At 38.3% G+C, this 23,422-nt stretch overlaps 2 protein-coding genes across 3 annotated transcripts in view; one reads left to right on the top strand and one right to left on the bottom strand.

Moving 5' to 3' along the window:
- nf1a (neurofibromin 1a) overlaps positions 1-23,422 on the top strand; it is an 81,333-nt gene that overhangs the window by 50,974 nt on the left and 6,937 nt on the right. Inside the window, exons 36-53 of the mRNA XM_027999688.1 lie at positions 7,300-7,732; positions 7,860-8,200; positions 9,506-9,708; positions 10,630-10,823; positions 10,908-11,048; positions 16,406-16,685; positions 16,836-17,050; positions 17,285-17,346; positions 17,428-17,569; positions 18,755-18,856; positions 19,996-20,136; positions 20,583-20,709; positions 20,935-21,066; positions 21,418-21,553; positions 21,653-21,813; positions 22,533-22,655; positions 23,006-23,124; positions 23,212-23,312. Of these exons, the coding sequence (XP_027855489.1) occupies positions 7,300-7,732; positions 7,860-8,200; positions 9,506-9,708; positions 10,630-10,823; positions 10,908-11,048; positions 16,406-16,685; positions 16,836-17,050; positions 17,285-17,346; positions 17,428-17,569; positions 18,755-18,856; positions 19,996-20,136; positions 20,583-20,709; positions 20,935-21,066; positions 21,418-21,553; positions 21,653-21,813; positions 22,533-22,655; positions 23,006-23,124; positions 23,212-23,312 (3,153 nt within the window). The remainder of the gene's footprint in view (positions 1-7,299; positions 7,733-7,859; positions 8,201-9,505; positions 9,709-10,629; positions 10,824-10,907; positions 11,049-16,405; positions 16,686-16,835; positions 17,051-17,284; positions 17,347-17,427; positions 17,570-18,754; positions 18,857-19,995; positions 20,137-20,582; positions 20,710-20,934; positions 21,067-21,417; positions 21,554-21,652; positions 21,814-22,532; positions 22,656-23,005; positions 23,125-23,211; positions 23,313-23,422) is intronic.
- Positions 744-14,697, bottom strand: LOC114133639 (protein EVI2B). 2 transcript variants are annotated; one of them, XM_027999690.1, is made up of 4 exons: positions 13,268-14,697; positions 6,965-7,130; positions 3,381-6,830; positions 744-2,519 (listed from the first exon to the last, which is right to left on the bottom strand). In XM_027999690.1, the coding sequence occupies exon 4, from the start codon at positions 2,475-2,477 to the stop codon at positions 1,470-1,472; it is 1,008 nt and encodes a 335-aa protein (XP_027855491.1). In that variant the 5' UTR covers positions 2,478-2,519; positions 3,381-6,830; positions 6,965-7,130; positions 13,268-14,697; the 3' UTR covers positions 744-1,469. The 2 variants fall into 2 exon arrangements, with proteins under 2 accessions (XP_027855491.1, XP_027855492.1); XM_027999691.1 differs by having other exon boundaries at positions 6,965-7,125.

The raw sequence follows: 23,422 nt of genomic DNA, 5'->3' as shown, positions 1-23,422 counted from the left end.
ATTATTTACACAAATACTTCATTAGACTCTAGTCTACAGCATCTGCGTAATCAACATACTCCTGTGAGACGGCAGTACAACTTCAAAACAACCAAAAACTATTTTCTGTTCTTTATAATGCGATATACATACATAACACATGCACTCATTTAAAATCACCTAACAACATGCCAATGGAAGCCCATTTTGCACCTTTCATTCATATGTATTTGCATATGTATTTTTAAAAATGTATTGAAATTTACACAGCGTAAAGTACTGTTGCAAATTATTCTAATTTTTGTCCATGCTTTGTTTCCTTAAACAAAATTAAATTAAACAAAATTTAATCTTGTTTTCTAAAATTTTCTTCTCCCCTAAGCCTCTTCTTTGGGAGAAGTTTTTTGTTATTATTTTCTGCCAATTGTTGTTTTGCTCCGTACATAATTTGACCATTTTTGAATTGAATGCAATCCATAAATTTGATCAGGTTTCACTTTTTAAAAAATAAGTTTGTGTGCTCTAGATAACCCACCTTATAAATTATCCATCTTTCTCTTTTTCATAGAATTGAATAGATCAAAGCAAGTGGACTAACACATGCCTGAACTAATTTTTTAAGCGTGTAATATAATAGATTTAATGGATGGATGGACATTCATTTTCCCACATTGACAAATAAAGCATCCACCTATCTATCATATTGAACAACCATTTCAACATTTCAAAACACAGCGGACTCTAAACAGAGCTCTGACAAAGAAGCATTTGTGTTGCATTATAAAACACCTTGAAGTGGTTAAAGAAGAAATGCCTGATTCAAAAACTCCATATTTAGTTTTCTAGGTCCTTAAATCTAAACTCATTTGTGATATCCTGCTTATTGAGTTTATATTTCCTTGCATATGGTCTCATGATGGTGTTTTGAAGATCTTTTGTTCACAGTGCATTCTGTATTACTGTGTGGAGAGCAAATCAAGCATGTGGCATGTCGGCAACATTGTATCTTGCTGTGTGTTCCTCTTACAACACTTCCTTCTGCTTTTCATTAAAGTGCAAGATAGATCTAAACATACGGAGTTGCATTTTGTACTATCCAAATAAATTCCCCAAGAAAAAAAGATTCAGATAATTTCTGATAGCCATATTTTTTGATTTTGTAGGTTTAGTTTCTGTGTGCTGATGTGATCATAATGATCCAGGTAATAGCTGTATTAATATTGATTAAGGAACATGATACAAATTTTCACAGTGCCCCAAAATCCAGTCTCAGACAGGACACTAACTGCATACAGCTTTCAGATTAATAAGAGGCCTTATGACCATGTATGGCCACCTTTTGTTTTTCCGTGAAAGCTGAAAACTCCAAATACCAGAACGACTGTGTCTGAGGACAACTGTTGGTTCACTAAAGAGATCTCTGTGGCAGACATTACAGCTATCTCTTCAGTTTCACTTCCAGTGTTCTCTTCTAGAACAGCAGCTGCAAACTATTTTTCCTGTGCATCATTTCCATCGATAGCTTGACCAAAGGTGCTTCCTTGGTGTTTTTCTTCTAATGTGGCGCTTGACGTGATATCTGTCATCTCATTTGTTTCTGGAAGTAAAGAGAATGTCTTTGAAAGTCTTTGAGGCAGAAAACTGGTCAGGGAAATTCGGTTGGATGATCCCAATACCACATTGCCATTGTTAGCTTCCCCATCCAATAGTGGCGAAGGACCTGCCCAACTAGTAGCCGTCTGCTCCTTCTGAAGTCTATGTTTGCGGATGTATATGAGCAGAAATCCCACAATCATCAGTGACAGCATTGAACCTATTATTGCTGCCACAACTTTGCTGTCTTGTGAACCTTTTTTCTCTGCCTTGTCAATGATTGACGTCTCTGAGGTGGAGGGTTGGGATGTATCACCACCTGGAACTTGCTTGGTACTTTTAGATTTTCTTTCTTCAGGCTTGATAGATGTGGTTTTCGTATGAATGGCCATCAATGTGGATGAAGGTATAAATGAGGAGGTCACTTCATTTAACTTGGTCTGTGAGGTTGATATTCTCTGTGTGCCGCGGTTTTGTGTAATGTTGCTTAGCATCGGGGGTGCTGTTGAATTGTTGATTCGCTGGCTTGTCTGACTAGTCAGATTCGTTGTTATGGATTTCCGAACGTTAGACTTAACAGTTGGTGTATTTGATGAACTGGTGAGAGTTGATGCTCTCTCAGTATTTACTGAAAGTATTCCTGGAAGCGTCATCTGACTTGTGTGCAGTGAAGGAGTAGAGATTCTTGGGTCCTCTGGTGTAGTCCTATCAACACTGGTAGTTGTTGTAATGTTGACGGACGGGATTTCTGACAGCTGTTCTAAAGTTGATGGCTGTCGTGTTGCCAACTGGGTGTTTTGGGTCATTTTGCCTGTTGTCACATCTGTGGTGATGATTTGCAGCTCAGATTTTACTGTGCTGATTGCTGCCATTGGCAGAAAAAGAATGAAGGTAAAGCTGGTCATTTTGGCCTCGGATCTTCTGTTACACGCCCCTGGTGCTTCACACTAAAACAGACGGAGACCCAGATTCATTGTCAATGACTTCTCATACATAAATAACCAACACAAAGAATTGTAACTTGATATGCTTCATACATAATAAGAAGTTTTTTCTTATTGTTGGTCCCAGGTTCATATTACCTAGGAGAATTACCTAGGAGAATGATAAATTACAATTTTTAAAAAATGTATTACATTTTTCCATATACTAATATATATAATACATGGTGCTAACAGGTCTTTCTGAGATCTTTGATCTCAATGAGACAACCTCCATAAATTAAAAAAAACAAACAAAAAAACATTACAAAGCATACGGAAGCATAAGGGAAACTTATTTAATTAACGCATTCTTTAAGTTGCTTCCGTGTTTTACAAAAAGAAACACAGAAACAGCTCACACTGCATGTGAGCTGTACTTATCTTTGTAGCCTTTGTTTTAAAGATTGTAAAATCATTTGGTTGACATTGTAATTTAGCAAGTTTGAAAGTTAAATCCGTTGACATGTTTGCTGGATTTCATATGTCCAGTAATCCAAGGTGAATTGTGACAGATTTGGAACTCGAGCACATCATACTCTGTATACAAAGCAACCTTATTTTTTCTTAAACTAAAGTTATATTTGACCTCAGTGATGGCTTCCTGCAAATGCAAGTCAACCGTAGGTCATCAATACTCTCTCAAACATCACTGATCCTCATGCAAACACCTTGATGAAAATTAGGTTTAACTGTATATAAATTGAGTTTTACTGTATTTATAAGATCACATTGCATCTTGACCATCTTCTCTAGAAACAGCCATTGAACATGAACCTAATTTTTAAGGCAATAAAAAGTACTTTAGGTTCAGAAACTTTTACTTACCTGTGACTCTACAAGGATAACCCAGGTTTGTTGTCAAGATGTATTAATAGTTCGAATATTAACCTGTTAGGCTTAACATATAATGTTGACTGAAAAAAGCAGGAACTAAGAGCAGAAAATAACCCCACCTTTTTGAGATGTTGAAACCGACGCTTTCCTCACTGACAGGAAATGAGACATTTCAAACTGACAACCATGTGTGCTCTCCAACTATTTTGCTAAACACTAGATAGATGTAAAGTTGATGTAAGACAAAAGTTGTGTCATTTCATCTAAGACAAAACTTCAAATTTAGAAGCTAAATTCTGAAGAGAATTGAACTTCTCTTTAGTTTCCTGTCAAAGACTATTCCAGTTACTTTCTGTCAAAACTAATGTAAGAATTCCCCATTAAAATAGATAAAATAACTGATTACAGTAGTTAAATAAAGCAATACACTCATAAAACATCTGCAGCATTTTTTTTGCAGATGTTTAAGGACTTCAGCCTTTATAGAAGTATAAGGTAATGTTAATTAGAGGATGTACATCAGTATTGTCGTCCAGGTCTGTTTCATTAGTTGATTTTTTTAATGATTCTGCTGAGCCACATTTCAAAAGCAATGTCTGGTTTTCACGGTAGTCCATTTTTATTTGAAACTTGTCATTTTCAAGTTATTTTGGTGAACATTATGGGCTTTTTGGTCATTGATAGAGGGGTACCAAAACTTTTGTTCACAAGTACCTATTTGGAAGTTCTGGTTGAACATCTGTATAACTCTATAGATCATCAGTTTCACATCATCTGCATTTTAAGAACTGCTTTGACTGCACATAAGATCAGCTGTGTCCCATCTTGATTAGATTTCTAGGATTTTTTAAAAAATTTATTCTTGTTTGTTGTTGCACAGCTGCAGCTTAGTAAGAGAGTACTTATGTTCTGGTAAGTCCAATCCTACATGTGGACATGTTGATAACAGATCCAGAAGAAGGCCAGACGTATAGCTGGAGATCCCCAGGCAATATACTGTTTATTGTGCTTCTTTCTGGAGAGCGGTACAGGAACTTAAAAACACACACCACCAGACTTTGAGACAGCTCTTTCCCTAGAACTGAAACTTTTTCTGCCCCAGTGTGGGAAAAATTTCAGCTGAGAGAAACAAATACAATCATCTGTTGATGACATAAAACTGTAACTTGCGCTTTTCTATACATCCCACCTCAAATTAGTGCTTCTAAGTTCTACATGTGACTGGCACATATTATTCTCTGCACTTGTGAAGAGAATAACCAACCAAAATTTCTTTGTGTGAACACACAAGGACCAAAAAACGTTTTTTGATTCTTGGCTGGACTGCAATACCTGTGCGATTATTTATAGGGGTGCACCTATTTATCGGCACCGATTTCCTTAATCTTGGGAGATCAGTGATTGGCCAGTGCTTAAATATGGAAGTGATATTATCCACCGATCTTATCTACCTCAGCAAATGTCTAAAAATCAACTGCTTTCCTCTTCTGCTCTCCGATTAGAGGTATGACTGACAGACTGGCCCACCAGGTCATGTCTGGACGTTTACAGTTAACAATAGTCACCCCACTGTTGCCAACTCGGCGACTGAATTGCTATATTTAGCAACATTTCAGAGAAAACTATTGCTATGAGCCAAAATTGGAATTGGCAGGTCAGGGCTTTTAAAGATAGGTAATCGGCTATTGACCAGGAAACTACAATTGGTGCACTCTTAATTATTTATGTGCTATGTTTTTCTTTTTTCATACAGGAGATGTAAAGACCACACATTATCCAGAGTCTATGTGTGCTATAAACTCAAAGCAAAAAGATTGCAAGGCTTTTTTTAAAAATGATTTATTTATCACAAATCATATCATTATTGTGACATTCACCAATATTATTTCATATCTCAAGTTTTTCTAATTTGGTACCGATCCCCAAACTTTCCATTGATCCATACCGTTACCCTTTTACCCTGGAGACTTCAAAAAAAAAAAAAGCGCTATCTGAAGAGAATGCATGTTATATTATTGTCTCCTGAACTGTTGATATTTTGTCATGTTTTAGTCACAAACCTTATTTTATTAGGATTTATTTGATAACCAGACAAAGTACTGCATAATTGTGAAGTGGCATGAATGCTTCCACAAGGAACTGCATAAGTGTGTTTGAAAAAGTATGAATAAGAGTTACACTCTAAAGCACTTATTGACTGTCAGATGAGGTTAAAGGTCACTTTATAAACAGGATGTTCTGTTATGAACACAGGAAAAATGTGTTGTTTTCTTCCACAATCTCATGAAGTTTTTGATTAAAATTGCACACATTGGGATGTCAAAATAATTCTTCCTAATTTGGCCTGGATGAACTCTGTTCTAACTGAAATCTTAAAATATTCTTTCTGATTTCTCATATTTTATAAACATGAGTATCTCACATACTTATTTCTTCGTTTTCAGTATTTTCTTTTTCCTTTATTTGTTTAATTGATAGTGACCAAAAGTAGTTCTGTAGCATCATACAGCTCAAACATCAAACTTTGCTTTGTGTATAAACACTTTTTTCATATTTGAACTTGAATCTGTTAGTGAAAAAACTATTTTGACACAGCTAAACTTTTTCAAAAACTGTACAATTTATAATCTGCTATCAGTGTTGGTTTATTGGTTTCTTTTTAAATTTAAATCAATCTTAAATTCTAAAGATAATCCCAATTTTTTAATATCTAAGTAGCCTTACGTTTTATAATAACTTTAGTTTCTAAAAAAATAAGAATAAAGACAACATAACAAATTTGGTATGCTTAGACAGGAGTGAGTTACCATTTTATACAACAAGAGGCATGTCTTCCAAATCCTTGGGGACCTCCAAACAGGAATCCTTAGAACTGGAGCTCTGGATCTGAAAGACTCTTTCTTCAGGTTCAGTAGAAGTTGTTTTCCCTTCATCAAGTCCTGCCCAAGCTTCCTTCTTAGCCTCCTGTATGTCAGTCGTACCGTCTGTTCTCACCTCCTCTAGCATAACAGTAGTATCACACAGGCCAACCAGCCCTTCTATCTCTGTTTGATCTGCTTCCCAGTAGTGAGTACCACTTATGTCCGTGTTAGATCGGCGACTTCGGGGGATGTAGACCCGGTGCTGAAGGACACAGATCTGACATGCAAGCACAGATGTTGTAACCAGTAAGCAGAGGATTAATCCTCCTGCTGAACCAATGGCAATGAGACCCATCTCAGTGTCAATTAAGCAGTCGCCACCAGTGGCGTTGATTGCAACAGCTGGGTTTTCATGGTAAGTTGCTGTGAGGTGGGACTCTGCTGTAAATGTTGGGCTGCCTGTTTGGTCTTGGGATGTGGGTAAATCCATGGTGGTAGTTGAAAGAGCTGGGTCTGCTTCAGCAGGGTGGAGCAGGAACAGCAGAAACAGGCACAGAGTTCTGGTGGTTTTCATCATGTTCTGAAAAAAAGAATGTTGTAATACAGAACAAAATTACAACCCTGTTTTGGTTATCTTTGCATCATTTTTACATTTTCTTCTTACCAACTATCATTGCTTTAAATTCTTTGCACTGTTTCTAGTTCAATACTTACATAAGGTAGTTTCCAGAGACCTATGTGTTGAAACGGAGAGATGAATGAACTGATGCAGACTTGAGAACTGCTGTGAATGGTCCTCTCGACCTTTGCACTTGGTTTTTTTCTCTGCTTAGCTTATTTCAGGGTGTCAGGTCCGAGCTACAGAGGCTGAAGAGCTGTTCTTAAAGAAGCAAAAGCATCAGTATTTTTAGACACTTGATGTTTCAAAGCATGCTTTGTGTCATCTGTATATTTGTGTGTTTGTTTTATCTAAAGAGTACAGGTCTGATCATTTATTACAGAAAAACCCAAGTGTGTATTTTACCATATCTATTTTTGTCTTTCCTCAGGTTCAAAACAGGCCAAATTAATGGTGACCTGCTCATCTACCATGTACTCCTCACCCTCAAACCTTACTACGCTAAGCCCTATGAGATAGTTGTAGACTTAACTCATGTTGGACCAAGCAATCGCTTCAAGACTGACTTTCTATCCAAGTGGTTTGTGGTCTTTCCTGGCTTTGCGTATGAGAATGTGGCAGCAGTTTATGTCTACAACTGCAACACTTGGGTGAGGGAGTACACCAAGTATCATGAGAGGCTTCTGACTGGTCTTAAGGGGAGCAAGCGCCTGCAGTTTATTGACTCTCCAGCCAAGTTGGCAGAACACATTGAACAAGACCAACAGAAACTCCCAGCAGCCACTTTGACATTGGAAGAAGATCTCAAAGTGTTCCACAATGCCCTCAAGCTGGCTCACAAAGACACCAAAGTTTCAATAAAGGTATGGTGGCAATGAAAAGTTAGATTTCCTCTAATGTTGTTGATGTCAACTAGCAAGAATTAGATCATTCTTAAGGACGCAGCAAGAACAAGATTTCTGAAAACTATGAATATTTTTTACCCCTCAGGTGGGTTCCACAGCAGTTCAGGTAACCTCAGCTGAGCGGACACGGGTGCTTGGCCAGCCCGTCTTTCTCAACGATGTTTATTATGCCTCAGAGATTGAGGAAATTTGCCTGGTGGATGAGAGTCAGTTTACTCTTACCATGGCCAATCAGGGAACACCTCTCACATTCATGCACCAAGAGTGTGATGCCATTGTCCAGTCCATAATTCATATCCGTACTCGCTGGGAGCTGTCTCAGCCTGACTCAATTCCCCAGCACACAAAGATCCGTCCAAAAGATGTCCCCGGGACTCTTCTCAACATTGCTCTGCTCAACCTGGGGAGTTCTGATCCAAGTCTCCGGTAGGTAGCTCAAGGCCTTCACGCCAAAAATCATTTTCTCATAAAACGCAGTAGCTTGTAGGGCTGTAACGATTGCTCGAATCATTCGAGTTCTTCGATTACTAAAATTCCTCAAGGGAAATTATCTGCCTCGTAGCGTCTTTAAATTATGTTTTATTATTTATTTATTTATTTAAATAAATAATAAAAACAGTTCTTTTAAAGCATTTTATTATTTGTTTCGGCCGGGTAATTATTTGTGTTGCGCAACGCTCTTATTTCTGCCTGAGTTGTTGGCGAATGCTCAATGCTAGCAGCATAACATCCGATTTTCAAGTTCGGTCCGGGGGATTTCATTGATTATTGATAATGTTCAGGGTTTTATCGTTTTTTGGGAGGCCAAAAGGCATCCTTCAAATGACTGGCGTGATGCATGGAATGCTATAGCCTTTCTCCTCCTGGAGCTGCTGCCTAGTGGCTGGTCCAGGATGAACCCAGCAGGTGTGTTTATACTGGTGGAGCGGATAGACACAACACTCCGGGCTGCTGTGCTGCAGTTGATGCTTAACGTAGCATTAGCTTTACAGACAAACATAAAATAAATTTACAAACACATGTCGGTCGCAACAAATGGGTGGCAGAGTGCATCGTGGCAGTGCATAGCTGATAGATATGTTACTGTGTGTGACAGAAGAGCCAAGTCCAGTCGTTCACATGGACACAAAAGCTATAAATGGCTGGACAAAGTGAGAGTTCACCTATTAAATTGCCTAAAGGTGAAAACAGAAACTAACAACTGGAGTATAGACTTTTTTGTTTTGAATTATCTTTGTGAGCCTGCCTTTTTATTATTAAATTAAATATAATTTCAGATTTTTATATAATTTTTGTCCAGATTAGCTTAAAAAGTGAGCTATTACAAGTTATATTCTAAGCTACAAAAAAGTAATTGTTAGGGATGCCCAAATTTGAAAATTTGGGCCAATGTTGATATCTGATATTAATACTGCCATTATGGTAGTATTTACCAGTATTTAATTTGATCAATTTATTTGATATTTGATTAATCATCAGAGTAATTGATAGAATACTCGATTACTAAAATAATCGTTTACAACAGCCGTAGTAGCTTGTCAACATTAAACTAATTGAGCTCCAAAAGCATGGCTGATCCATGTATGACTGTGTTCCTAATGGAACAAAGACCAGGAGGCACAGATCTGTGTGACAAAGACAGTCAATGTTGAATTTAATTAAAACCAGCTGTACTTTGTATAGAAATACTTGACCTGACCAGATATTACTCATTGTCCTTTCCACATCCAGGTCTGCAGCTTACAATCTCCTCTGTGCTTTGACTTGCACATTTAACCTAAAGATAGAGGGACAGCTGTTGGAGACATCTGGTCTCTGTATTCCAGCGAACAACACACTTTTTATTGTCTCCATCAGCAAGACCCTTGCTGCAAATGAGCCGCATCTGACACTGGAGTTCTTGGAGGAATGCATTTCTGGCTTCAGCAAATCCAGTAAGACCACTACACACTTAGCATGACATTTACCTGAAGTAGGTATTTGACACTTGACACAATGTAAGCAATTTGCTGGTCCAGGAGGAGTGAATGCTGCGAGGCAATGGATTCACAAAGACTCTGTTCTACTGAAGCTGACAATGAATTTTAATTCTATTCAGATTAAATTCTGAATTTCTGAAGTGAGTGTGTTGGACTGAACACACTCAAAGTATAGGTAGAAAAGTACAAATATCTCTAGCATTTATTTTTATTAGTTTTTTTGATAGATAGATAGATAGATAGATAGATAGATAGATAGATAGATAGATAGATAGATAGATAGAAAAGGGATCTTATTTTTGGGAGTCAAAAAGTGGGGAAGCAAAATCATAAATTTGCTTCTCACCTACTTATAAAACTGGTTGCTTCACTTGCTTCATTCTTCAAGTGCCTATGTTTGCCATATTGCCAGTAAATGTAGCTGTAAATATTGTGTAAAGTATCAGAGTAGTAATTAATGAAGAACCTCCCTGCAGGGCATCCAAAGATAGCAGAGGTATTTCTTACAATGCTTTGAAGCTTAGTTTGTGCTAAACCGTGGTGTGGTTGTCATGGCATTTTTGTGCTTTAATGATACCGAATAGTTTGCAGCGAGACCCCCACTTTTTGGAATTAATGCACAAGTGTGTCCTTTATCTTTTATGTTTTTTTTAAATTAGATGTAAAAGTTTTTGCAACTCTTAACATGCCCTAAATCTACATGCAGTAACTATATGATTTGGAAGGCAATTGTAGTTACAGTGGATAGCAGGACTTTAAGGAAGGCTCAAAAGTCTCAAGAAAAGGGGAAAATGTCAAGAAAGGTTTTAATATTTCATAGTAAATACTTGTGTTTTCTGTGGACGTTAAGCAGAAGTTCAAAATGTTTTCTTACAGGTATTGAGCTCAAGCATCTCTGCCTGGAGTACATGACACCCTGGCTTCTAAACTTGGTCCGCTTCTGCAAACATAATGACGATGCCAAACGTCAGCGTGTCACAGCCATCCTGGACAAACTTATCACAATGACAATAAATGAAAAGCAGATGTATCCCTCCATCCAGGCCAAGATCTGGGGCAGCCTGGGCCAAGTGAGTTTCAACCCAAGAAATGGAGAACCTCTTTTCATTCCATCAAGGTTGTGTCAGTTTGGGACTCATTTCTCTTATTTTTAGATAACGGATCTGCTTGATGTGGTGTTAGACAGCTTTATCAAAACTAGTGCCACAGGAGGCCTGGGCTCCATCAAGGCAGAGGTCATGGCTGATACTGCTGTAGCTCTGGCTTCAGGGAATGTTAAACTGGTGTCCAATAAGGTAAGATTCTCCACAAATCAGAAGAGTGCTGGTCATGTGTAGTGCTGCATTTTTCAATAATGTAATAGAAATCTGGCCTCCAAAATGTAATAAAAAGTAATTTAAACTACATTGACCAAATAATTAGAAAATGTTACATAACAATTATTAAGAATCCTTGAACAAATTTTGTAATAGTTTCATCATGTAACATTATTACACTGACACTAAATGCAGAAGTAACTCTTTAAAAAAAGTAATAATAATGTGGCACATTTTGCAATGAACAGTCACAGATCAGTGTTTGTGTGCATAATCCTAATAATTATGCTTCTTATAATGATCATTTAATGATCATCCAGTAAGTTTCAAAGATTTAAATCTTTGAACGTTTAATGTTATTGCTTAGGATAATCGTAACCAATCATCCTGCTGTGTGTTGTGTGTTAAGACTGATCTGGTCCAGTCAGTAGAACATCGGGACCATTCCAATCTAAAATCTGGGATATTCAACATGTGGGATTTTCTCGGGCTGATTATCGCAGAGTGTGTAATGTTCCCCAACTGGTAACGAGAATGACGGTGACAGGTAGCCAATCAGAAAGCATGGTGAATGACGGTGACAGGTAGCCAATCAGAAAGCATGGTGAATTAAACACGGAGGGGAATCCCAAACAAAGAACCGCTGACATGGTGCAACCGAGAGTCCGGTGGACATCGGAGATGGAGAATTGTCAAGTTGATATGTGGAAACAACGTTAATGTTTATGGATCAATCAATGACAATATATAGCCAATCAATGACATTTCACTGCCAATTTCAATTTTGTGTCTTTGGGCAATGACAATAAAATAGGGATGTTCTGTCCAGGTTTTTTCTTTGCTTTCAGGTCCTTTGATTTTGAGTATCGGCTCACAGCAACTCTCACCGTTTGCTAGAACAGTGCTTTCCCATTTTATCGCCAAAGTATCCAACAAACCAGAGAAACTAGCTGGATTTGTCACTCATTGCTTTTTTTCTATACACTGAAACTCAGGAAGGTTATGGGATGAATTAAATATCCGGTTCCTCCTGCATGAATATTTTCTGGGGATATTCTTTTACATTTGTTTTAATCAGTCCTAAATCTCCCTGGAACAAAACCCAGCAGGCCTTGATCCACCCCAAACCAGGTGGGGTTCTAAACATTTCCATGGAAATTTTGGAAGAAGTTGCCTTGACCTGCTGTTTGAAGCAGCTGATCAGATGTTAGAATCTCTATAGAAGCTGCCCTGATTCCCCCTCACCCACCCGAGTTTGACAATTGAAGTTTACTTTATTAAGTCATGAAATATCTCATTTCTAAGAAATAGACATTGTGCAGTGGAAGTTGATTGCTTATCTTTTGCAAACATGTAGAGGTGGAAGTAGTTTTAGAATTAGCTTCTGTATACCAACATTAGGCCAATAGGATAAACGCACGATGCTCGACTTTATTCTGATGGACATTCAACTCTCTTCACCACAGAGGATATAGAATCTGGAAAGATGGAAGGTCATTGGAAGAAGACTGCTGCTGTTTAGTGCAACATCTCTCAATGTCTCAAACTATCATGTTACGCTCATGAATCATTGTGAAATGTCCATAGCAGAAGAGCTTGGTAAATTTCCTTGCTACAATGGGTGGAATGGGTGGTGATTACTTAAACCTACATATGTTTTTATATATATATATATATATATATATATATATATATATATTGTATGTTCCATGCCTTTTCTATAGTTGCTAAAATATACTAAGTATTGTGCTGTCTTTAGAAAGCCTCATGGTTTGTGAAACAATTAGTTTTTCACTTTCAATCTAGTTTCATATTTATTTGCATCCCTGCTGTGCTGGCTCATAGAAAATTAAACATTAATTTGGTGACAGTAAATCCAGGAGGCGTCTTGTACATAGATATTTAGTGGCTAAACGAAACAATCTATTTTACTAGTTATTTTATTTGTAGACTTATCTAAAAATTCTTTTGGCTAATGTTTTTTTTTTTTTTGCGGCCGTACATAATATGAACTGTTTAGTTTGATTTTTTTTAAAAACACACACATAGTTTAACTTAAGGTTATTTTAAGATGTCAAAACAAATAAAATTTTCATCCTAAAAGACTGGAGACAGAACTCGTCATGGAACACAACGCTTACATACAATGTTGGAAGTTTTGTTGTGAAAAGTCTGCATGAATTGTAATCGTTACTTACATGGTAGAAGTGCAATTCCAAAGCAGTCAATTCCTCGTGACTTACAGAAAGCAAAAAGAAAAACTCATCCACTCACTATCCATCATCTGTGTGCTTTGTGTCAATTTCAGCCTGCTGCCCAGATAAACAAACACAACATACACAGGCAGACACAATAGAAAATTCTGGGCCTGGCTCCTATTATGGCACACATCAGTACTACTTTGAATAGTGGTCATTGTGAAGACTGTTGCCTAAGAAATGGCAGGCAGTGTTTGGTTTGTGCTGCTGCTCTGCTGCGGGTTTGAAGTGGCTTCACCAAACTGTTGCAATGGTTGCTGATACCATCCCACCTGGACAGCGATAAATACACACACAGTATGTAGACAGTTTCCTCAGACAGGTTTTTTGAGGTGGTCTTAGAATAAGTCAGCAATTGTTTGAATTAACTCTAATTCTAAGGCTCAGTTAAGATATATGCGACTTTCTGTAGGCAGCAAAATAGATTCCATTCTGCAAGAGAATCCTGGCCAACGTGAAAACAGATCAACGACTGTCTGACCTGTCCAAAAAACACACCTGGACCACCTAACTTGAAATTGCCTTTGCAACAACACATAATCCTTTTTGTTTATATTCTTTATTTTTGAAACTTTGAGAAGATTACAGAAAAGCTTGTTTCCACGTCGAGGTCACAGTTCCAGTCTGTGATCAATTATAAAATTCCTTCTCTTTACAATTTCTATTTATAACAAAACAAAAACAGAACACAAAGAGGGAACAAGGGGGCACTATTTTTTAAAAAAACATAACTTTTATGTTCAAATAAAGGCAATTGTTTCAACATAAAGGGAAAAAAACTTAATTCTGGAGGTGTGTGGCTTTTATTTTTCTTATTTATATTGCACAGAGCATAGAATGAGACTGAATAGATCAGCTCTTATGGGTCAGACACCTTGTCACCAATACCCATTCTAGACTTTTTTTCAACATTATCGGATTGGAGCATCTCTAGACAGAGTTAGCCACAGAAACACAGGGTAAAACGTTTAATTAACTGGCAGCAATACCTCCACCCAGCCCCCTCAGGGAAGGTGTCGCAGTTAAACAGAAGCCACAGCAAGATGTAACTTCGGTGAACAGATTACCCTGCTGTGGAATCGGCTTCAGGGCACGCCGTCTTCCTCTAGGACGACGCTTAAAAGTAAACTTTTTTATGAAGCTTCTACAGAGTTTTCCTCAAGAAAACTTGCTAAATCCGGTGGCAGAGGCGCTGTGGCAGTCAGCCAGCAGCCCACTGTGTTTGTAAAAAACATAGAAGGTGAGAGGAAATTAAAAATATCTCTAGGTAATTATATTGGAAGACATTATAGAAAATATTCACACAAACCTATAATCTTTAAAAAAATGCTTGAATTTGATCACAGATCATAGATCAAGGATTTGAACATTTAATTATTGAGAATGATATTAAATTAGATTTAATGCTTTCAGCATCGATAGATTAAATGTTTTAAAATATTTTAGAGGGAAAATTTCTTCACAACCTCTTGGGCTGCATGTGCACAAAGGATCAGTGGCTTTGTGTCAATGTACTGGTTGATAGTGATGATTTTTTTTGTGTGTAAAATACAGTAAAAAGCCAAAAACTGCCTGTTTATGTAAACATGGAATTCTAATGGTATTTTATGGGCCCAGTTCAGGTTTTAAATTGATTTGTATTTTCAGATTCAGGAATTTTCCCATTTCTACTATAAGTTCTATCAGCTAGATTAGAGAGTAATATATATATAAGTTCTATATATATCGGCTATAATACCGACAGTATGTAACCACTGGGCTGTACATGAGGCTTTACTAGTGTTATCTAATGGCTTACTGTTTGTTGTCATGCCAGGAGGACGTGCTGAGCACAGTGGAGCATTGTCTGCCGGCCTTGAACTCTTTGTCACCAAAGATTTGAATCAATTCTTTTTTTCTTCTTCAGATGGAAGAACTGTTGCATTGTCATGTGCATCATTTACCGCACGTCTTTAATGTGTATTCACATTTGTTTTTATTAGTTCAACATTCTTTTAAAGTATTTTACAACACAGACCCATTCAATAAATTAGAATCTTATTGAAAAGCCCATTTATTTCAGAAACTTTATCCTGGAAGGTCCTGGAAACACATACAGATTATTACACATTTGTGTAATAACAAATCATTTATTGATGATTTTGAAAACATGACATTGAAATTTAGAATATTACATTAGACTGATTAAAAAATCTATATTTTTAAAACCAGAATTTTGACTTAATTAAACGTAAATTTAATGTATTTTATTTATTTATTATATATGTATGAGCTACCTTTTTGTTTTTTTAAAAAAAAAAAGATTGTCTTATAATGCTTACTTAAAGGTTATTTTTAAAGGGTCCTTTTAATCTGACAAAATGGCTTCTTCATGGCACATATGAACTGAACATACATTTACACTGCTGAGAATCAAAATTTGCACAAATATTTGACTAATGTAATCATTAATAACAATTAATAATTTGTTTTTATTTTAATTAATAAAATTAGTTTCTTTAGTTAAATTGGGGAAATTGAACTTGTGAATTAATTTCTTTCTCACAGAAGAAACACTTCATACAACAAATAATGTTCACTGACACTTTTTTTCCAGAGAATTTATTATCAAAATAGCCCAACGTAACAGCTGAGTTATCCTGTAAATAACCTCTTTCTCTAAGTATCGACATGCAACTATAACAAATGATGGAAAGACATGAAATGACATCAGACTTGTACAGCAGTTTTCAACCAACAAATAAGACCTGGTGCTTTTTTTTTGTTTTTCTTGAGGATAAGCTGATTTGGGCCTTTGTTAGGGATTGTCATTTAAAAATACATTTAAAAAAATCATAGGATATTGTGGCGTATTATAAGTGGAAAAAAATGTACATTTTTATGTAGTTTCTGTTCTTAAGCATTTTCCATTTAATTTAATGGAATTCTTAACTGGGCTCCACAGTTGGTACCACTGTTGCCTGACAGCAGGACGTTTCTGGGTTCTGGGTTTTTTCTCAACTGTCAAAGTAACTACATGAGGCAGTCTGCTCCTGTTCATGATTTTGAAGGTTTAATTATTGGCCTTTTCTTTGGCAGGTTATTGGTCGGATGTGTAAGATCATAGACAAGACGTGCCTGTCACCAACTCCTACGCTGGAGCAGCACCTCATGTGGGATGACATTGCGATCCTGGCCCGCTACATGCTCATGTTGTCCTTTAACAACTCTCTGGATGTTGCAGCCCACCTGCCATACCTGTTCCATGTAGTGACGCTACTAGTAGCCACCGGGCCGCTGTCCCTTAGAGCCTCTACCCATGGTTTAGTCATCAACATCATCCACTCCCTGTGCACCTGTTCACAGCTCAGCTTCAGTGGTAAGCAACAATCATCTTTGTCTGCTGATTTTTAGATATTGAAAGCTTTTCTAAAGTCAAGGCCTGAAGTAAAAATCAGTCTAAAAAATACGCAAAATATACACAAACTAATAAATAAGAAACTTGTATTGTTGTGTTAAATAATTGCAGAGGAGACGAAGCAGGTTCTGAGGCTGAGCCTGACTGAGTTTTCGTTGCCAAAGTTCTATCTGCTGTTTGGCATCAGCAAAGTCAAATCAGCCGCCGTCATCGCCTTTCGCTCCAGCTACAGGGACCGCTCCTTCTCACCAGGCTCTTACGAGAGGGAAACCTTCGCTCTGTCCTCTCTGGAGACCGTAACTGAGGCCTTACTGGAGATTATGGAGGTCAGACAGATAATTATGCATCTGTTAAGCAGGACTCTGTCTCTTTGTCATAGTGGTTGATTCTCATAGGAAATGTTTTTTGAATAAATATTCACCACCATATTTCTTTTTATTCTCGTTTTATCCTTTTGTTTGCCACAGCAATAGTTTTGTTTACATATACTTTACAACTTTTCTTCAAGAGCACATAGCTACATGTATGATTATTGCATTGTTTCTCTCTTTTGACTCCAGGCCTGTATGAGAGACATCCCAACTTGTAAATGGTTAGACCAGTGGACAGAGCTTGCTCAAAAGTATGTACCTCTTTAAGCTTTTTTCTTATGTATATAGTTTTGCTTAAGTTAAGGTATCTAATCTTTGTGCTTGGGTTGTAGATTTGCATTCCAGTACAACCCCTCCCTACAGCCCAGAGCCCTGGTGGTCTTTGGCTGCATCAGCAAGAGGGTGACTCATGGCCAGATCAAGCAGATCATCCGGATCCTCAGCAAAGCCAGCCCTTTGCTCAGCATAGACCGGGTAAGATCAGTCACAGTAACGTCCCATTCGGCTGTCTGATCCATCATCATGCCGTGCTGCAGCAACCCAAAGGTTATGACTATACTGCAGCACGAACCAATCCTTAAAACTTTGACTTAATCATTAAACGACTCCACTTTCCTACCCACTCCAAATGATTTGCTAGATTTTGTAATGTAGGCAACCTAAAACCATACGCTACCTTGAAATGTGTTTTACTGAAAGTACTACTGCAAAGCACTTCTCACTAGGATTCTTAGAAAGAACCTGCAGAGGCTCCAGTAAATCCAAAACTAGGATCCTGATGAGAGCACACAAACAACCATATCACTTCCATCCTCCTCTCTCTTCACTGGCCTCCCAGTTCCACCAGGACTGAATTCAAGGTTTCCCTCCTCACACACACAGATGCCCCCAACTATCTCAAAGAAATGCTGAACCTACAAAACACAACTCAGTCACTCTGCTCCAGTCCAGACAACACATGACAACACCATGTTCATTACACAGCACCTGGTGAAAAACATCAGGACATTTTTTTCACCGGGTGCTGTGTAAGGATTGGATTGAACACTGAGCTGAAGTCAATGAGGAGGACATGTTTAGTTTCTCTTCTTTTCTAAGTGTGACAGAATTAAGTGGAATGTCACGGCGTCTTCTTTCTGATTGCTTTGCTGCCCAGATAGACCTGATAGACGGTGCTTGTTAATCATTGCAAGTTGGCAGCATAGAGTCAGTGATGTCGTGAAAATCCAGCCAGATAGTTTTTTAACAGATAAAGAGTAGCTGCACAATTGGTTTTCTGATCCCGGTGACAGTTTGTTCCTTTTATGACTCAATTCTGCATCATCAGATTTAAAAACCGACAACAAGCTTATTTGTGGCTGGGTTTACTTCTATCGTTTTTGATTCATATCTGAATGTAATCATTAATGGAGATACCATATACAGTATTATATACTATACTATATTATACAGTATGTTGTATTTGTTATTGCCAAACACTTTTACTCTCATGGCGAAAGAATATTTTACTCTTAATGTAACATGTTGTTAAAAGCGTTTTATATGGTGACTGTTGGCGTCTCTCCTACATCCCTAAAGAGTCTGACTTTATGTGCTGCCCTGTGTGGTCAGTTCTCTGTCTCATGGACGTTTCTCCCTCTTTTCTGTGGACTGTTTTAGGGTCTTGAGAGCTGTTTGAAGGGACCCGACAATTACAACAGCCAAGTGTTAATTGAGGCCACTGTGATTGCTCTGACCAAGCTGCAGCCTCTACTCAGCAAGGTATGAAATTGATCCATTTGCCACTATATTCAGCCATTTCTACTGCCACATCAAATTTCCTTTATTTTCATTTCATCATGACAAGTTTTCATGATCTTGCATTGGTCAGATTTTGTCATAATTTAAATTGGAACTCTAAACTATATTCTTCCCATTTTAAACAAAGACTTATGGTGCGTTCACACCAAACACGTCAGGCACGTCTGGTTTACATTCAAAGTCTACGGGGAGGTGCGTCGAGTGCCCCTCACAGCGTGTTTCGAGCCACTAGCGCAGCGCAATTTGAAGTGTTGATGCATCAAGTGCGTCCAACAAATAGGCTGGAAACGGAAAACAACGGCTATAGTGATTCTGACGCGACCTCAACGCGCCTCCACTTAGACTTTGAATGTAAACCACATGCGCCTGATGCTCAAAACGCGTCTGGTGCTAACACACCGTCAAGCGTCTGCATTCAAAGTGCACACTCGTCAAACTTGAAGCGTCGGACACGTTTTTGACGTGTGACGCGTTTGGTGTGAACGCACCAATAGAATATCCCAAAAACAATACATACAGTTAAAATTTGCCATCCCATAAACTGGCAGATATATTCCCCACTGGGGTGAGAGTTTCACAGGAGCATTTTTACCTAGAGTATAAAAACCAGATGTTCTATTTGACTGCAACATCTGTTCAGAGAAGTCAGATTGACAGATAAATCTCCTCACCCAGATAGTAACACAGCAGAAAATCTTCAATTTTACTATGATCAGTTCATGAGCTGACACTAAAACAGCTTTGCAGTCGAATGGTTTTCAGAATGATCAGCGCTGCCATGTTTCTCTGTACATTTTGCTGCCCTCACCAACATTAAGGTTGATAGGGTGACTATTTGCAGGTTAAAGATAAACCCTCATATCCTTTCATTCAGAACCAACCACCCAACGGAAACCTTACCCCATATTGTTATTGTTCCACCTGAGTGAAAACTGAATTGAAAAGTGGAGCAGTTGCAAACTAAGAATTTCCTCCTAGTTTGGGAAGTTTGAATTATGGATAATGATAATCTTGGACATTTTTTTTAAGTCGTTGGTAATGGGGTGCTGTCATTGTGCTGCTAAATGATTTTCTTGCTGTGTGAATGGATGTGTTTGCAGGACTCTCCGATGCACAAAGCTCTGTTCTGGGTGGCAGTAGCTGTGCTGCAGCTGGATGAAGTCAACTTGTACTCTGCTGGAACTGCCCTCTTGGAGCAGAACCTTCACACTCTGGACACAATGCGGATCTTCAATGACAAGGTAGAGCTTACAGGGATTGAAAGAAGCGGCGTCATAATGTCTGTATACTTTGATGCCTCGTGGTCAAAATTTGTCACAAGACAGAGAACATTGTCAGAGAACTTGTCTATATTTCTTTTGCATGCATAGATGCATGAAAATAACAACAGGACTGACTGTCTTAAAATAGCTGCTGGCTTGTTTTCAGCCAGCAGAATGTTTCTTCCTCCTCTGTTGTGACTGTAAGATTACTGCAGTCATTAAAATGAAATGTTCCCTCACTTAAAGCATTTTGATTTACTTGTCAGAACTTTGTTTTTACATTTTCACATGAATCACTTTCATTAACTGAAATACTAAAATGCAATATTTTTACTACTTGTACACAATTCATAGAAAAGTCCTATTAATAAAGATGACATGGTGATATAGAGGATTTTAACCAAATCTGTTGTTTGCTTCTTCAGAGTCCAGAGGAAGTTTTCATGGAAATTAGGCGTCCTTTAGAATGGCACTGTAAGCAGATGGATCATTTTGTGGGCCTCAATTTTAGTGCTAACTTCAACTTTGCATTAGTGGGCCACTTACTCAAAGGTAAGGCCGTTTGCATTTTCCCTCTCTTGACTCATGTTTCATCGTTTTATCAGTCACTGGAAAAACCGTTAATATAGTTAAATCCTAAGTTAGGAGTAAATGCTTTGACTTTTGATCAGTTCGTCCACAGTGTTTGTGAATAATTGTTGTTCATGAGCAAACAGGCATTTTCTTTGCTACTGTCAGGTTATCTATATTTGTCATGTTCTGCTTTTGTCCCTGCAGGCTACAGACACCCGTCTCCCACCACCGTGGCGAGGACAGTGCGGATCCTGCACACACTGTTGGCTCTAACAAGCAAACATTTGAAATGTGACAAGTTTGAGGTCAACACTCAGAGCGTGGCTTATTTAGCTGGTAAAAACCAACATGCAATACATCCTTCAGATGTTCCCCTTCATTGCTACATGATATTGTTTTTAAAACTGAGGACAAGCCCACACTAAAGTGGCCCGAGCACAGAAAAAGTTTCACTAAGTTGTGCACTTCTGTGAACTTGCAGCTCAAAATGGTTATTGCTCGGTACGCATCAACAGTTTTCTATGGTTAGATCATCTGCTGCTGTCTTGGTTCTGAAAGCCTTGTTGTGGTTTCCTTATAAGGTTTGTTAGACTGTAAATAAACACAAATAAGATGACCGCACTTTATATTCAGCTTATTTTGGTCATGCAGAGATGACCTTTTTTACTACATGTACTTTTTCTGCAGCCTTGCTCACTGTGTCAGAGGAAGTCAGAAGTCGATGTAGCCTCAAACACAGGAAGTCACTGCTTATTTCTGAGCTGTCTGTGGACCCTGTGCCTATGGAGACCTACACCAGTCACATCACCAACCCCAAATGCAGGTGTGTTAACAAATGGGACTTTGTTCTATTCTCTCCCTTGATCTACCAAAGCAGAATAAATGAAATGCTGCATGTCTGCTCACAATGTTTTATTTTCAGAACTGTGCAAGAGCCTCAGCCATGGACATCACCTCAGGTTTCAGAGCGCTACCTTTCTACTCAGCATTACCCCACGATGGGCCAGATAAGCCCGCGAACGCGCAAATCGATGAGCCTGGACATGGGCCAACCATCACAGGCCAACACAAAGAAGCTTCTCGGTATTTAGTCTTTCCCACATAATAGTATCCATATTATATATACCGTAATCAAACGATGTAGAAGCAGTAGTGATTGTTTGTGGCTCATTTTAAGCGATAAAAAAGAAAAGGCGTTTGATAAAAGACGGCGGGAACAGCTGCTCTATTTGCTGCACTATGATTTAGAGGTGAGTTATGGTTTGTCGTAGTTAACATTTTTAACTGAATAATCATAACCACATATAATAAACATATATAAAAATGACCTTTGCACATAGTAATAAACATTTCCACATATCACCTCCGATGTCCACCGGACTCTCAGCTGCCATGTCAACTATTTGGGATTCTCTCCGCTCTTACATCACCGCGCTTTCTGATTGGCTACCTGTCACATTCAGCAGGCTGCGTTCTCGCTCCCAGTCAGGGAAAAAAACCCACAGGCTGCGATAATCGGGCCAAGACAATCCAACATGAATATGCCCGATGTAAAGCTGATGTAAAGCTCTTTGAACTGCCTGGTTGTTGAAAATGTGCTATATAAATAAAATGACCTTACCTTATTTCATTAATATTTAAATTGGTTTGATTTTCTGAAACGCTGAAGTGTGGCAAACATGCAAAATACATATGTATGCATATGTGTATTTGTGTAAATGTATATTATATATAACTTATATCTAATTGAATCCATGTGGCTCTTCAGATGGGTTGTCTAATGTATACACTGTCTATTCCAGGTACTAGGAAGAGCTTTGATCATCTCATATCAGACTCTAAAGCACCAAAAAGGCCAGAGATGGAGGCGGGGATGACGACCCCCCCGAAGATGAGGCGTGTAGCAGAAAACGACTACGAGATCGGTAACAAAACGAATAAACTGAACACAATTCCACACCAAACACATCGGCAGCGTAAGACGTGTGACAAAAATTCCATTTCTTTTCTATTGACCCACCCACTTGGGGCCTGCACTTCAACCCAGGAGGCCCAGCGTTATTTGAAGCTCTTCTTAAAACAAACACTGATGCTTGTGGACATACTGTAACTTGACAGAATTGCAGTGATCTGTTCTGTCTTAGCAAAATTCATCCAGTATTAAAAAAAGAACGTATCACGCTGCTTTCAATGTGGATTCCCCTTTGGTGTGTTTTCTTTTTTTTCTTTCTAAACAAGCAGTTTGTAATTTTGATCTTCCTTTTTACTGGTAAAGAGACGCAAAGAATTGGAAATTCTCACCTGCGAAAGGTGTCTGTATCAGAATCTAATGTTCTGCTGGATGAGGAGGTGCTGACTGACCCGAAAATCCAGGCTCTGCTGCTCACTGTGCTGGTGAGTTCTCAATCTCAGTCCTTGTAGAGATGGTGTGGCAACTCCAAACTGTGACTCTACTTTTCAAGTTCTTCTTCTTTTCTTCAGGCAACCCAGGTTAAGTACACCACAGACGACTTTGACCAACGGATTTTGTACGAGTATTTAGCCGAAGCCAGTGTTGTGTTTCCTAAAGTTTTTCCAGTTGTGTAAGTTCAAAATACTGTATTTCTCACTTGATCAGTTCATGCACTTGAAATGACCTTTGTCATGAAGTTGACCTTTGACCGGAGATGCTTGTTTTTGAGTTCCTTTCTCA

Source organism: Xiphophorus couchianus, chromosome 18 (assembly GCF_001444195.1).
Source record: "Xiphophorus couchianus chromosome 18, X_couchianus-1.0, whole genome shotgun sequence".
In the NCBI taxonomy this organism is placed as follows: domain Eukaryota; kingdom Metazoa; phylum Chordata; class Actinopteri; order Cyprinodontiformes; family Poeciliidae; genus Xiphophorus; species Xiphophorus couchianus.
This window is presented reverse-complemented; position numbering and strand designations above follow the sequence as displayed.